The sequence below is a fragment of the Cariama cristata genome, unplaced genomic scaffold, assembly GCF_000690535.1.
Source record: "Cariama cristata isolate BGI_N322 unplaced genomic scaffold, ASM69053v1 scaffold15389, whole genome shotgun sequence".
NCBI lineage: Eukaryota > Metazoa > Chordata > Aves > Cariamiformes > Cariamidae > Cariama > Cariama cristata.
Genome location: NW_009635364.1, coordinates 459 through 15,185, shown reverse-complemented (window position 1 = coordinate 15,185; position 14,727 = coordinate 459). Strand labels below are relative to the sequence as shown.

Sequence of the window (14,727 nt, the reverse complement as noted above, 5' to 3'; positions counted from 1 at the left end):
CCTCCAGGCAAAAGTTTTAGTGTCTTTTATGTCATCTTTTCTGGCAGCTGAGTCTAGAGGGGAAAATAATGAAATAGTAAAAGTTAGGGTACAGATATGTGGTTGCAAGAACTTTTGAAATGCCATGAAGTGGCTTCTCTTTTATGTCTTAAAGAGTAGATGTCCTGTTCTTCTCAATGTACTGTAGTTAAAGTCTGTGCCCATGAGTGTTGTAGGAGCTTAGAATATTGATTAGCTAAAGGTAGAGAAATTAATAAAAATGAAGTAATCTTGTGTAAATAAAGACTGTCAAAGTATAGTAACGTGGGAAATAAAGCAATTAAAGAATGTATTCTTTCATAATAGTTAATTTTCAATTTGAAAATGTTAATTTTCAAAGTAATCTTGTGTAAATAAAGACTGTCAAAGTATAGTAACGTGGGAAATAAAGCAATTAAAGAATGTATTCTTTCATAACAGTTAATTTTCAATGTATGTTTTGTAAGGCCTTTGCGCCACAATACTACTCAATTTACTAATCATAATAATCACGTTATGTGTACTCCCTTTATTTGATTTTTTGTCTCTGTGTTAATGTACAGAAATTTTTCTTTTTAGGATGAAGTAAGAGAAAATATTTCACGTGGAATGGCTATTTTAGGCCCTACGTTTACACTGGATGCACTTGTGGAGTGTCTTGTGATTGGTGTTGGTACTATGTCAGGTCAGTCTAAGGGTCTAAATCTTTCCACTTAAAAAAGACTCTTTGAAAGACATTGGTATATTGAGACTTTCAAATAATAGGTGTTAACCAGGAGAGTGGAGTGACTTAATCTATTTATTTAGCTATTTATTTACCTTCCTAGTTAGCCTATACTACTAGTATCCTGCAGAGATGAATAATATGTATGTGTTGAAAAGAAGTTTGAAATACAGAGAACAGCTTTCCTTGAGCATTGTGCAGTAGAAATGGACTTCTCTGCAGTTGCTTTTATAAAATTAAGACCTACCACTCCTGTCATTCCTGTTAACATCTTAAAGTAGCTGCTAAAATTTACTCTTGGGCGTTCTTACAAATGTAGTTACACTTTCAGTACATCCACACCTATTTCATATCCTTGCAAAATTCGAGTATTTCTAAAAATTACTCCAGGAAAGGAAAGTTATTCTAGTTCAACTAAAAGTAACCAATCTTTTACTGTTTTGTTTTGGTTTTTTTTCTTTTCTCCCCACTCCGTCTTAAGATCTTCATCAGTTTGGTGTACAGGAGTTGTCTTTCCTTAAAAAGAGAATAGTTAAATGTAATAATCATAGGATTTTCATATGTGAAGAACTAATTTCTTTGTAAAATAAATCGAAGTTCCATAGTTAGAACTAAAGGGGACATTTGTTTGCGTGTTTGTTTTTGTTGGGTTTTGTGTGTGTTTTTTTTTCTTTAAACTATCTTGCATGCCTTAAAGGCATCTTTCAAAGCACTTGCTTTTCAAATTGTTTTGGACCTTTTCAGGGTATTGTGTATTAATAAACTCTTTTCCTGTTCATATCAAGGGGAAAAAAACGCTCATTTTATAGTTGATTTTTTTTTTTTTTTTTTGATGATATATGCTGTTAGCTCTTTCATCTTCACTAAGGCAGTTCTGTAATGCATATGTGACATGGCTGATTGACTTTTTCTAGATACCAGGCATGTGAAAGAGTTGGTAGGGTATATACTGTTTCTTATTTCCTGAACACTTAAGTGGCCATCTTTCAGAAGGGGTTTCGGTACATCATGTCGGGTAATTGTTCTTTGCTTAGATAAGTGAGTAGTTTCAGACTTTCATTGTGAGTCTTTAAAATCCTGGTGAACTTCAGCTATTTGTATTTATTTAGAATTACACTTTAAACGTTTTCTGTAAATACCATACTATAAATACCTATTCTGCTTAGAATAAGCTAATACACAATGACTAGGGCTTAACATGCTTGTTTTTCATTAATCTAGACAGTTCCCTCTATAATCTGCAGTGTCAGTTAAATGGTTTCTTTCTTACTCCTTCAGCACTTCTTCAAGTATATAGAAAGCCCGTTTCATATTCAAATGTAAAAAATGTCTTCTTTTTTTATGTAGGTGTACGACAACTTGAAATTATGTGCTGCTTTGGCTGTATGTCTGTTCTTGCCAACTACTTTGTCTTCATGACCTTCTTTCCAGCTTGTGTGTCCTTGGTATTAGAGGTAAGACCAACTTCAAGATGACATCGAGCTTAGTATTCAGACCCTGTGCTTCTTGTAGGCTATACATTTCTTCATGGAGTTACATGCCACCATGTTTGTCTTCCTTTTGGAGTGAACAGAGGGATTGCGCAAAAAGAGTTACAGTGGCTCAGCTGATAATGGTAACTTGTTAATGCCGCTGTCAGTGAGTCACACGCAATAGTATGAGTTCTGATCTAAAGCAGAGTAAATGGATTATATTGTAAATTATTGGCTGTCTAGGGTTTTTCATTATCTAAAGTCTAACATAGGCTAAACAGTAGATTGTAGACTCTTTTGTTGGTAGTTTCTTAATGATAAAATAGAAATACAACGTTGAAGCTCACTTGTTGGTTCTTCTAATATGTACTAAATAGGGCTTATTTTTAAATTTTTGTTATTTTTGCAGCTTTCAAGAGAGAGTCGTGAAGGACGCCCTATATGGCAGCTCAGTCATTTTGCTCGTGTTCTAGAAGAAGAAGAAAATAAACCAAATCCTGTAACACAGAGAGTCAAAATGATTATGGTTTGTGGCTCTTTTTCACCTGTGCTTATACAATCAGTAAGGTATCCTGGTGCAATGAATCAAGCTTTTTGTTTTCTATAGGCTTGTATTCTGCATCCTATTAGTCTCGTTTACTGTGGTCGTTTTTAATAACATCCGCTGTATCTACACCTAAAGTCTTCCCGCATATGCCATTTCTGTGCCAAACACTCAGGACTTTTTCACGTGTAATGATTCCCGCCCTCTTACCCCTATAGTACCCTCAATTTCCTTTGCTTGTTACTTGAGCAAGAGGAAGGATGTGGAGGGACAGGTTCAAAGCTGTGAGTATTATGATAGGTGAAAAGCAGTGTTGATGAGAGGTGTGGAAAATCAGCCTTTAGCTTTAGACTTTCAAGGCATGGGAAACAAACAAACAAACAAAACCTCAAAAACTGAACAAACAAAAAAATAAAGTGTTTAATCTTAGTGGGTTAGATGCCTAGTTATAGGTGAAAAATTAATGTTTATTTTGTTGTTTTGTGTTTTTAATGCAGTCACTGGGTTTGGTTCTTGTTCACGCCCACAGTCGTTGGATAGCGGAACCAGCTGCTCAAAACAGTACTGTAGAAAATTCAATGGGATTGGATGAGAATGCACCGAAGAGAATTGAACCTAATGTTTCATTATGGCAATTCTACCTTTCTCGGTAGGCAACTTCACAGAAGAGAAGCGCATTTCCTTGATTAGGGTGTATTCTCCAGGGCTTCCAAGCTATAGTCCTGGGGTACAACACTTGCAAACTTGCAGATCTGACCACTGTAGGATTTCTTGGAACCAGAGATGACATTTCATAACAAATATTTCAACATTATGCTGTCTGCCCAGTCTTCTGGGTAATCAAGTAATCAAGAAAATGATCAGGAGCCAGCTGTCCTGTATGCGTCAAAACACTATCTTTTCCCACTAGCACTGACACCTTTTAGAGCGCACTGGAAAATAAATTTTCTGACTGCACTAGAGTAATTATGCAGAGCTTCTGACACACAAGTGCAAAAAGTGCAAAAGCCATGTCACTATTGCTTTTCCTTCAGCTTAACTGAAGTTAGTGGCATCTGTTGTTCTATATTACTTCTGAAAACTCGGAACTGTCTGTTTTAGGTTTTTTCTCTCCCCCTCATAGCAGTTCAGCTTGCATCATAGTGGTCATTATTGGTAGAGGATGATAATTAAAACTTCCTACTTTGTCTTTGGGAGATAGGTGTTAAATCAACTTGATGTAGCTGTTACTGGATATTTTACAGTTACTTCTCTTACTGGGACTGCTTTTTAGCTAAGGTGTACTAACTGTTTAATGACATCTGAAAATTCTCGCATTGTTAATAATACAAAGAATTATTTCTCTACCCTAACCTAGTATACTTGAATGTCCTGGTAGAAAATGTCTTTTGACTGGAATTTCTGTAACTGCATAAATCATGATGAAACTATTACCCTTTCTAAAGCAAAGGGAGGTCAGAATGCTGTTACAAACAACAAATTATATGTAACCATGTATTTACTTCTTGATTTTTCTGTTTTAGAATGGCCAGTATGGATATTGAACAAGTAATCACTCTTGGATTAGCCCTTCTCCTTGCTGTCAAATACATTTTCTTCGAGCAAGCAGAGACTGAATCCACACTCTCCCTGAAGAATCCCATAACATCTCCAGTGATGGTCCAGAAAAAGGTCACTGAGAATTGTTGCAGGAAGCAATCTGGACTTGTGAAAAACAATCAGAAATCTAACACAGTAGAAGATGCTTTAGTTCCCAAAGATGATAATGGTAATTTTTAGCATTTTAAAGTCTGAACCTGTTCCTGAATATTTGGAACAAATAGTGAAATCTGTGTTAGCATGTTGGATTTGGAATCAAAACTTCAGAGTTTTGTAAACCAAAGTTCATTTTAATTGTTTTTATGCAGCAGAAGTCATAAAACCTCTATTAGCAGAGTCATCAACCAAGGCTACATTTGTAGTTGGCAACCCTGTGGAAACTTCTTCATATCTTATGGGAAAAGGGGAAGAAATTGAGTTCCCTAAAGAGCCACGTTCTGTTGAGGAATGTGTTCGTATACTTGGAAATGCAGAGGTATGGAAAAATAACTTTTTTTTTTTTTTTAACCTCTAGTGCAACATCTGATTTAAGAATTCTTACAGTTCCTTTTCCAGCTTTTAAATGATCCTTTTGATTGTAATGTCATTCTTCAGAAAATTATATGGCTTTAATAACTTGAGTAGGGGATCATGACTAAAAACCCTTTTATAAGTCAGTTCTTCTTCAGTCAGTCAGGGAGAGGGGAGCAGCTTCGTCATCTGTGACATACCAAGTCATTGAAGCTTCATCATGTATGTGTATAAGTGGGTGTCTGAATAAAAAGTTTTTGATCATATCCTGGCCTGCTATAAAACCTGACACTGGCAGTTGGTTCCTTTAGATGTACTCTGATAATGTCAAAGTAAAGTTGCTACTCTTTTTTATTTGGAAACATTTAAAAGGATTTTCACCAAGAGAATCTGCACTTTCTCTCCCCGCCTTTTATATTTCCAGAAAGGAGCAAAATTCCTTACTGATGCTGAGGTTATCAGCTTAGTTAATGCTAAGTATATTCCTGCATACAAACTGGAAACTCTGATGGAAACTCAGGAACGAGGTGTGTCCATTCGCAGACAGATGTTATCTAAGAAACTCCCTGAACCTTCATCTTTGCAGTATCTTCCTTATAGGAATTATAATTATTCTTTGGTAAGTAAAAGGCAGACAAGCAAAACTCACTGTAAAACCATTTTCTAAATATATGAAATACATGCTTGAAGTGATGTGTGTGAATTAACAATGAAGTTGGTTAAAACTGATACAGAAGGGAAAACAAAAGCAGCAAGTGTAAGGCACTATGTTCTATTGCTCTTGGTATTTTTAAACCTAGGGAGGTGGGTAAGTTTTGTAGCTTATCAAAATAATGTTTCGTACCAAGTATGCAGCTGCCTTACCTCAGAAATGCAGAATTCTACTAATACTGAGCCTAGTTCAGCTGAATGATACTACCTTGAGCTCAGGTTAAAATGGACGTTTTATTTAAAATTCATTTAACAGTATTAGGGTTTTTTAAATAGTGTTTAAGCCTTAGTCTGCCAAATACTAGACTTGAACAGTATTAGCTGTTGATAGCTAATTGTTGGTTGCTTTATGGGTGGGGTTGTAGTCACAGGCATAGTATGGAACGTGCTGTACCATACCACTGTAGTGTAACCTTAATGATGCCTTTTGTATTATTTTTGTAAGGTTATGGGAGCTTGCTGTGAAAACGTGATTGGATATATGCCTATTCCTGTAGGCGTAGCTGGGCCACTATTTTTGGATAACAAAGAGTTTCAGGTGCCAATGGCAACAACAGAAGGATGTCTTGTAGCAAGCACAAACAGAGGATGTAGAGCAATATGTGTAAGTATTGTCTGACTAGCTTGAAAAACTTTCTGTATTCTAAAACATGTTTGGGGTGATAAAGGCATGTTTTTGACTTCCTAAGTACTAAAATTCACTTTCAGTAATCTTACTTTGTTTACCTTCTGATTTGATTTTTAGCTTGGTGGAGGAGCAAGTAGCCGCATTCTGGCAGATGGGATGACTCGAGGACCTGTTGTTAGGCTGCCGACTGCTTGCCAGGCTGCAGAAGTGAAAGTTTGGCTTGAAAGCCCTGAAGGCTTTAAAATAATGAAGGAAGCTTTTGACAGCACAAGTAGGTTAGTACAATGGCTATTCCAGCCTTATTTCCTGACGTAAGACTTCTATGGATGGTGCAAGGCTCCTACTTGGTATTTTTTGGCGTACTGGAACACAGGAAATTACATGTTCATTTTGACTATGCCATGTAGTGTGACTCTAAGAGAATAAAAGTCACTCTGGCTATGTACCAAGGCTAGTGATAAACATTTTCCAGTGATAACCGGTAAACAACTGTATCTTAGCAACAAATACATTTGCATTGGGTAATACTTAATACATTATTTATTTTGTCTAAGTGTTTAAAAATAAACATCAAAGCTTATTTGGATTTTTAGTAGTTGCTGTGCAAAAACTAATTCAAAGTTTGGAATCTAGCGTTTCAGATGATACTACTAATGTTAATAACTAATTTTTGAGGTTCCAGAGAATACAGGGTAAACTAATGCTGGAACTGAAATGCTGAAAAATGTAAACCAGTATTAAGAATAAGTCCATTTCAAACTCTAGAGTTTTTTTCTAAGACTTAAGATTACCTACTTTCTTTAGGAAGATTCAGAGAGAGATTTCCGTATCAGTTTTGTTTCGTACCAATCTTAGAAGTGTGAGCCGAGGACATACGTGTATTTCGGCCAGAATCAACTCATGCTGCTGTTTAAATACAGTATTTCCTCATTTTTGTTTGATTTGTGGAGCTTGCACTGTTGTTGAAGACAGCATGAGTTTTGCCTTGCTGTAAAACTGATGTAAGAATTTCCAAAGGCCTCATTTTTAGTTTATACCTGGTAGTCAGATGTTTTAAGGAATACAAATGAATTAAATTTATGTTAGCACTTTGGGATATTTTATTTCATGAAGTCCAGGGACAGAAAACATAAAAAGGAAGAGAACACTTCTACAGCGAGCATTTTTAAAGTATTTACTCAAGAGAACTATGTGCATGATAACTGAAGGTTTTTTCCTGTGCTGAGGGAGGAGGAACACAGTGTAGTTAACAGCGCTATCTGCAATGATTTACTGCCATTTTGCCACTTAAAACTAATTTAATCTTTTGCCTTGAGTGTCCTGGTTTGATGGTAAGTAATAGTTAAATTTTCTTGCAGGTTCGCCCGCCTACAGAAACTTCTCATCAGTTTAGCTGGTCGTAACCTTTATATCCGTTTTCAGTCTGGAACGGGGGATGCAATGGGAATGAATATGATTTCAAAAGTAAGGACCAGTCCCCTTAAGTCTTTTTAATAAACGTGTATTTCTTTTAAAAATAAGTAAATTATAACCTACCAACCTGTCTTCACCTGGCATGTGAAGACAGAAAGATAAGACAGCGCTGTTTGCAGTGCTGTAAAAGAATAAAAGTATTTGACTTTGTCAAGTGTAAACAAGAACAGGATCGGAACAATGAAAGAAAAAAGTAACTTTGTATTTTAATTTTTTTATTATTATTTAAAATATTCTTGATAATATGGAAGTTAAGCTAGTTGCTGTGTTTTTTTTCGCCAAAGATTTTAATCCAGCAGTAATTAATCTGTTACTGTGTTTATCGCTTCCCTGTAAATAAAGGATTAGGAACCTGGTGAATGTCAGCAGAGGGATGTTGTCTAGTTTTGTGTTGTTTTGGTTTTGTGCAAACATAGAACAACTTGAGACATGACCCATAGATTGTTGAGATGCCTTGTGCTGTTTGAGATTAATACTCTTTACCTATTCTATATAAAATTGTAAGTCTATCAGAACCATTACATAAATGGGTCTGGTCATAGACAGGTACTAACTATAGCAGGCCTTTTGTCTGATTTCCTACTGTAGAGAGGCTCTTTCCACTACACCCAAAATGAATTCATTTTGTGCCTGTAGTGTTTGACTTGGTTCATGTTGCATCTTCAGCGTGGTAACCATATGCCCATGCACCTAGAATCCATCCAGAGAGTCCATATGTACTGGGAAGAACCAGTTATTCCCCATATAATTCCCAAAGTGGTTAGAAAAAAGATAGTGCTAATTGTTTGGGGGTTTTTTTCTCCTGTTTCAAGTTCATTCCTGCAATTATGTTCTTTTCTTCAGCTGTAACTGATGATCTAATTAGACTTAATCTAATCTTGCTGCTCCACTGTCCTTGACTAGCTTGTTTTCAAACCATACTGATATACTAGCCTTTTACCTGTTTCTCTTCTAACAGGGTACTGAAAAAGCACTGGCAAGGTTGAATGAAGAATTTCCTGATCTCCACGTTATAGCTATTAGTGGTAACTATTGCACAGACAAAAAACCTGCTGCTATAAACTGGATAGAAGGAAGAGGGAAGTCTGTTGTCTGTGAAGCAGTCATTCCGGCCAAGGTTGTTAGAGAAGTAAGTATCTGTTTTCTTTTACTTGTTTGTAAAAATACATACATTTTACAAAACTGATACCTATCTTACATCATAAATATTGTTGTTTTCCAGGTAAGGACAATTCCTACATGCATTTTCAGATACTGCTGTAGGATAAGCCATTTTTCCTGAGACAGTAGATATTTTTTGCTTTCATTGTCTCTTCTGACATCATGTGCATACATTTAATGATGTGTATCTAGTTGAAGGCATTAGGATTTTCACTTTTTACCTTTGAAAAATTGTGCCACAGTTTGACAGATTTTTACACATGGGGTTTTGCCTGTCATTAAGCCTAATGTTTGTGATCATTTCACTCATTTGTTGTCTCTCTCACAAACCTGGCATTGAAAACAGATCATCAGGTACTTCACTTAATTCCAAAGCTGCCTTAGCGTGTTGCATGACAAAGGGTAACCTTTCTAAGCGGGTGTGAGTCCTAGCCCCTAGCAAACTTGTCCTCCATCATAAGAACTATCTTAGATGCTCTTCCACCTGAGTTCTGAAGATTGGCTGTGTGTGTCAGACCAAATCCACTGCCTGTTACCTGGTCTTCAGCACTGGCCATGAGCGACAATATTCAGGGGGGAATTTACTACGCCATACTCAACATAGTCTTCCGTCAACTTGTTCAAGATTTTCTGAATTGGTGCTTTCATATTTGGTGGATTTTGTTTGCTTGTTTTCCCCCAGTAATTTGTTCAGTCCCTTTTGTGAACTTTTAGCACTAGTATTTGGGGCAGAATTCCACACTGCAGCTACACCTTGTGTGAGAACTACCTCCTCCTTGTATTTGATTCCATTTGATGGTGCCCTAGTTTTGTACTAGAAGAGATACTTAAGACTTTTATCTTCGCTCTGCTGCTCAAGATTTTATAGCTCTAACACAGCCCTTCCACCTTTCTAGCTGTTCTAATTTTCAGACTGAATAGTACTAGTTTCTCTATGAGGAATGAGTAAAAAGGCTATTCTAGCTTGTCTTTCAACATCCTTATCTCCGAACCTTTTTTTCAGTTCTAAAATTTCTAAAATTCTGGGTACAGAGTTGGACGCAGTATTCAAAGTGTGTGTGCAGACTAGATTGACATTGGCATAATTTATGTCTTCTGGGTTTGCTTCCTAGTATGTACTGATTTTCAGGCTGTTGGCATTTTTACAGCTGATTTGGTGGCAATATCTGTTATAACCCTAACATTTCATTCTAGGGTAGTAATGGGCATGATGATTTTTAGGTAAATTTGGGGTGTTCTTCCCCAGCCGTGTACATTACTACATTTGCTTACATTGAACTTTAATACATAAACTTTTCATTTTTGTCAGTGTTGTAGACTTTGTGCAGATCTCTGTCATCAGTTGCTATTACTGCTGCGCTGGAATATCTTAAATTTTGCTCACAGCACTATCTTCTTTTTGTTCTCTTTGATCATTTTTATACTCAATTCAGTGTAAATATCTTGCCTGAAGGTTTCAAAATACAGTCAGTATAGTACAAACATGCTTAATTTGATATTACTGTGCATAGTGTTTATTTACCAATGTAGCAGAGTTGTTTGTGTTTGAACTCTTCAGTTTAGCTCTGTACTATTATGCAGAGCAAAATTGGGAAGGGTTTAGTGTCTGGAGCAACTTCAGATGAATATTGCTGTCATGTCAAGGTGAATTAATGAGATATTTCTGACAAGATGATTTTGTTTCTTTTATTCTGAAGATAAATGAGAATTTGAAATGGAGAAGGTAGCTGGTGAGCTTTCCTTAAAGTCCTGTAGAAGTCCAAGCCCTTTGCACTGACTTTTCCATTGTTATATGGACAATGCAGCCTGCATTTGAAAGGGCATCTTTTGAGCAAAAGTAAGAGCAGATATCTAGGACAGGGGTTCAGTAAAATTCCATATGGAAGCAAACAAGGGGTGAGGGCTTATTAACCATAAATAGAGTATTTCTACTCCTGCCTAAGGAATGGTGTAGTAAAAGTGTATCACTTTGCCTAGGTTTTGAAGACAACTACAGAAGATATAGTTGAAGTCAATATAAACAAAAATTTGGTGGGTTCTGCGATGGCTGGTAGCATAGGTGGCTACAATGCACATGCAGCAAACATTGTGACAGCTATCTACATTGCCTGTGGCCAGGTAGGTTTGTTTTACACCAATCCAGGTTTTCTTTCATTCAGTAATTCACAACCAAACACTTAGTTGAGAGTTTTGTTTTTGTTTTGTTTCTGCTTCCTGATCTGAAGGATGCGGCACAGAATGTGGGCAGCTCTAATTGCATCACTTTGATGGAGCGTACTGGTTCCACCAGCGAAGACCTGTACATCAGCTGCACAATGCCTTCTATAGAAATAGGAACTGTTGGAGGAGGCACCAACTTGCTCCCACAGCAGGCCTGTTTGCAGGTATAAATCAGAAAGTTTAAAGCAGTGTGGCTTCTTAAAGCTCACTTTCATGTTGTGTATATTGTGTTCAAGTAGTGTTGTGGGAATGGGACCTCTTTAAACTTGGTGGATTTGACATGAAAATTTTAGAATTATCTAATGAGTTGTTTTCATGTACCTAGTTTCTAGAGCTTAAGAGGTTTAATAGTAAAGAGACTTAAAGCTAGTTGATTGGATGTAATTTGGAAAGACGTATTTAATACTAAATTTAGCATAAATTTATTCAGGTTTCATAGAATAATATTGCATATTTTTCTCTCCAGATGTTAGGGGTTCAAGGTGCAAGCCAAGACAACCCTGGTGAAAATGCCCGTCAGCTTGCTAAAATTGTTTGTGCTACAGTGATGGCAGGGGAATTATCACTGATGGCAGCTCTTGCAGCTGGGCATCTAGTCAAAAGCCACATGATCCACAACAGGTAAGAAATGGAAAAATTCTTGTCTTTGCAGTTTTTCCCTTCTTCCAATTCAATAATAATTACATGAATAATTGCAAGATACAGTATCAGTGTAACATTTTAACTATCTAATGTAGCTATCTTACTGTTTTTATTAGGTCAAAAATAAATCTACAAGATCTTCAAGGAACGTGCACTAAGAAGGCGGCTTGAATACTAAAATGGCTTTGAAATGAAGAATTGTACTAGCAACTGACAAGGTGCACAGGGGATTAAAACCAAAATCTGTGATATTTAGAATGAAAATCACGTTCAACTCAATGATGTCTGTGTAAGATAAGCTGAGAGATGAACAGACTTGTGTGAGGCTACTTACACCTTTGACCTTCTTCAGTGGTTAGAAATGACTTCATGAAAGAAGTCCTGTCAGATGTCTTGAACGTGGCTTTGGAATTCTTACTCTTACACGTCATTTTCTAAAGAGTCTGTCTTACGATTTCACAGGCTGACGTTATTCTGACTAGTAAGTTCCTGGTAACTACCAAGCTGAAAAGTGATGTAAGGTACTTCATACACTTAAGTTGGTATAAACTTGGCTTGAAAGCACTAGTCCTTGACATCTTTTTTTTTTCTGGTTAGCCAAGCATGTTTTTTTAAAGTGACAGCAAGCCTAATCACTTTCCATGAACTCTCAAGTTTAATTTTATTCACATGTGAAACTTAAGTCTTAGGTTGTAAGACAATTTCATTGAATCATATTAGTTTTATAGAAACCTCTGTCTATATATAGTACTTAATTTGCTGCTGCTTCAGCTAACCAGCATTCAATGTTTTTTAATTCCACAGTGTAGGTTATGCCCTTACAGAAAACTTGTGACCTGTGAAGTTCTGAACTGTTAAATATGATCTGTACTGAATTAGGGAAAAGCAGTGTCTTCAACTCTTTTGTTACTTTGTTCAGGTAGAAAAAACAGATTTTGAAACTGGTAACTCCAAAATCAGTTTGGTGTCAGACCGGTATTTAAGCAAATGCAGTTTCTCAAACTCCTTTTGGTAGGAGTGCATTCAAACAACATGAGTCAAGAACAGATGTTTACACTTCTTTTAAAAAAAGTCTTTAAGGTACAGTGTGTTTGTATATTCCTAATTATTTTTTTTAAAGTGTTTTGACACTTATTCCCCAGGAATAGGTGTGTATGCGCTGCTTATGCCGAGATAAAATGAAGCCAGAAAATCCTTAACACTAGTTTTTACATTTTAATTCCTCTTACAGTTTCTTTTTGAGGGGGGAGTATTTATTTTAAGAAGAAATCTTACCCTTTTTTCGATGAAGAGTACTAATTAAGGGAATTCAATGAAATGACTTGTTAATACAACAGGCAGTTTTTTTATTAAAATACTGTACTTGGACCAGTGAAGCAGTCTCAGGTGTTCTTAATGTAATACAGAAAGCCCATGTTTATTCTGGTTTGATTCACCTTTGGGAATATTACTAAATGCATTGCCCTGCCTAGTTAATCACAGGAGGACAACTGTTCATATGCTTGATGATGTGTTGTTGGTTGGTTGGTTTGGGATTTTTTTGTTGTGGGGGGGGGGGGAGGTGCAGGGAGAACCAGTGGATTGGACTGGATTTCTTGCAGAAATGCAGTGTCATTCCTAAAGGAATGACTAGCAGAGGTGCTCTTCTCATGTGCAAATTTAATACAAAACATGATGGGTTGTTTTGTAGTACATCAGCACATTAATATCATTGTAATGAGCTCATAAAGCTAATGTGCAAGCATGAAGACATACTACATGCTTACTATGTTATGATAGCATGTAAATATCAAATATCATGAATGTTTATCTTCCTGCAGTATTGTTGCTAATAGCTACCATTTTATTTAAGGAAAGTTGAAATGACTTTGTTTCTGTGTTCATTCAGTGATCTTATTTAAAGTAACACTGTTCTGGCAATAAATGGTGGTTCAGTGTTCATTTTGGTGAGTTTAACTGACATTCTGTCTTACAGAATTAACGTTTTGTATTATTACTAAATTGTGTACATTTTGGTACAGAATTACTTTTTCAGTTTCAGTAAAACAATGGAAAACAGATTGGCTTAATTGTGCTATTTTAAGCTTACTTCAAGACTTAGTGACATATCATAGCAGACAACATAAAATAAGAGGATTAAGGAAAATATGACTCGCATACAGTACAAAACACAGTGGGGCTATGACACCAGAACCTCCCGCCTTGTTTGCAGAAGTCTGTACTCATTTATCCTTCTGGAAGCTGAATTACACAGTTTGCCCAAGTGGGAGAACTAACTCACTGCAGGATTAGTGATACCTTCTGCTGGGGCCTGTTTTTCCTCTTTTCCTCACCTGTAGTTCAAATCCCATGCTTGATCTTGGTGATGTCCATCAGTCAATAATCGGACATACAATGCAGCCTGCATTCTTTTTCAGTCTTCTCGGTGCTACAGGTTTTATATCAGAAGCAGAGATTACCATTTCAAACATGTTAGAAAGTTTAGGGAACTGAAGCACTCTTGTTTCGCTATGTACGCTACAGTAGAGTATTTCAACATCACTGCAAAATTTGTGTAGCAAGACTCTTTCCATACAAGAAACTTGTATTGTTCGTTTTGCAGCCTTGGCAAAACCAAACCGGCTGTCTGGAATCAGGTTTCTGGAGTTGCTGTGACTTAAATGATATACAGTTACAGTTGATACAGTTTTCCAAATATTTTAAACCCTAGGAAAAAAAAACAGTAAAAATCATGTATTTGACTCTAGTGACTATTTTGGTTCTCTCTTTACCTTGATTACCTCCTTTCTTCTCTATGTCCTGAATCTACTTTACCTTGCTACACACCAGTCCCCTTCATGATGTCTGACCTAAAAATTTTGGAGCTGTGTGGCTTGGAAGCTCTGCACCTCCAGCTGCCTCTAATTACACAATTGTCTGCTTTGGTTTCTCTCAGCCAGCATAAGACCTTATCAGTGAAGCGTGCGTTAGCTAATCTTCCTGACAAGAGAAGCGGCTTTTGCCCACGCAGCGCAGGGGTAGAAAC

General features: G+C 36.6%; 1 protein-coding gene across 3 annotated transcripts in view; it reads left to right on the top strand.

Annotated features, from left to right (window-relative positions):
- The window catches only part of HMGCR (3-hydroxy-3-methylglutaryl-CoA reductase), a 17,148-nt gene extending 5,250 nt beyond the window's left edge, over positions 1-11,898 (top strand). For 2 of the 3 annotated variants that reach the window (XM_009707527.1, XM_009707528.1), the window contains 15 exons: positions 598-703; positions 2,090-2,196; positions 2,624-2,740; positions 3,256-3,407; positions 4,282-4,526; positions 4,666-4,832; positions 5,292-5,486; positions 6,024-6,182; positions 6,324-6,481; positions 7,565-7,670; positions 8,638-8,808; positions 10,818-10,958; positions 11,066-11,224; positions 11,527-11,681; positions 11,819-11,898. In XM_009707527.1, the coding sequence (XP_009705829.1) occupies positions 598-703; positions 2,090-2,196; positions 2,624-2,740; positions 3,256-3,407; positions 4,282-4,526; positions 4,666-4,832; positions 5,292-5,486; positions 6,024-6,182; positions 6,324-6,481; positions 7,565-7,670; positions 8,638-8,808; positions 10,818-10,958; positions 11,066-11,224; positions 11,527-11,681; positions 11,819-11,873 (2,193 nt within the window). In that variant the 3' untranslated portion in view covers positions 11,874-11,898. The remainder of the gene's footprint in view (positions 1-597; positions 704-2,089; positions 2,197-2,623; positions 2,741-3,255; positions 3,408-4,281; positions 4,527-4,665; positions 4,833-5,291; positions 5,487-6,023; positions 6,183-6,323; positions 6,482-7,564; positions 7,671-8,637; positions 8,809-10,817; positions 10,959-11,065; positions 11,225-11,526; positions 11,682-11,818) is intronic. The other variant, XM_009707529.1, reaches the window with a different exon arrangement.
- The last annotated feature ends 2,829 nt before the right edge of the window (positions 11,899-14,727 follow it).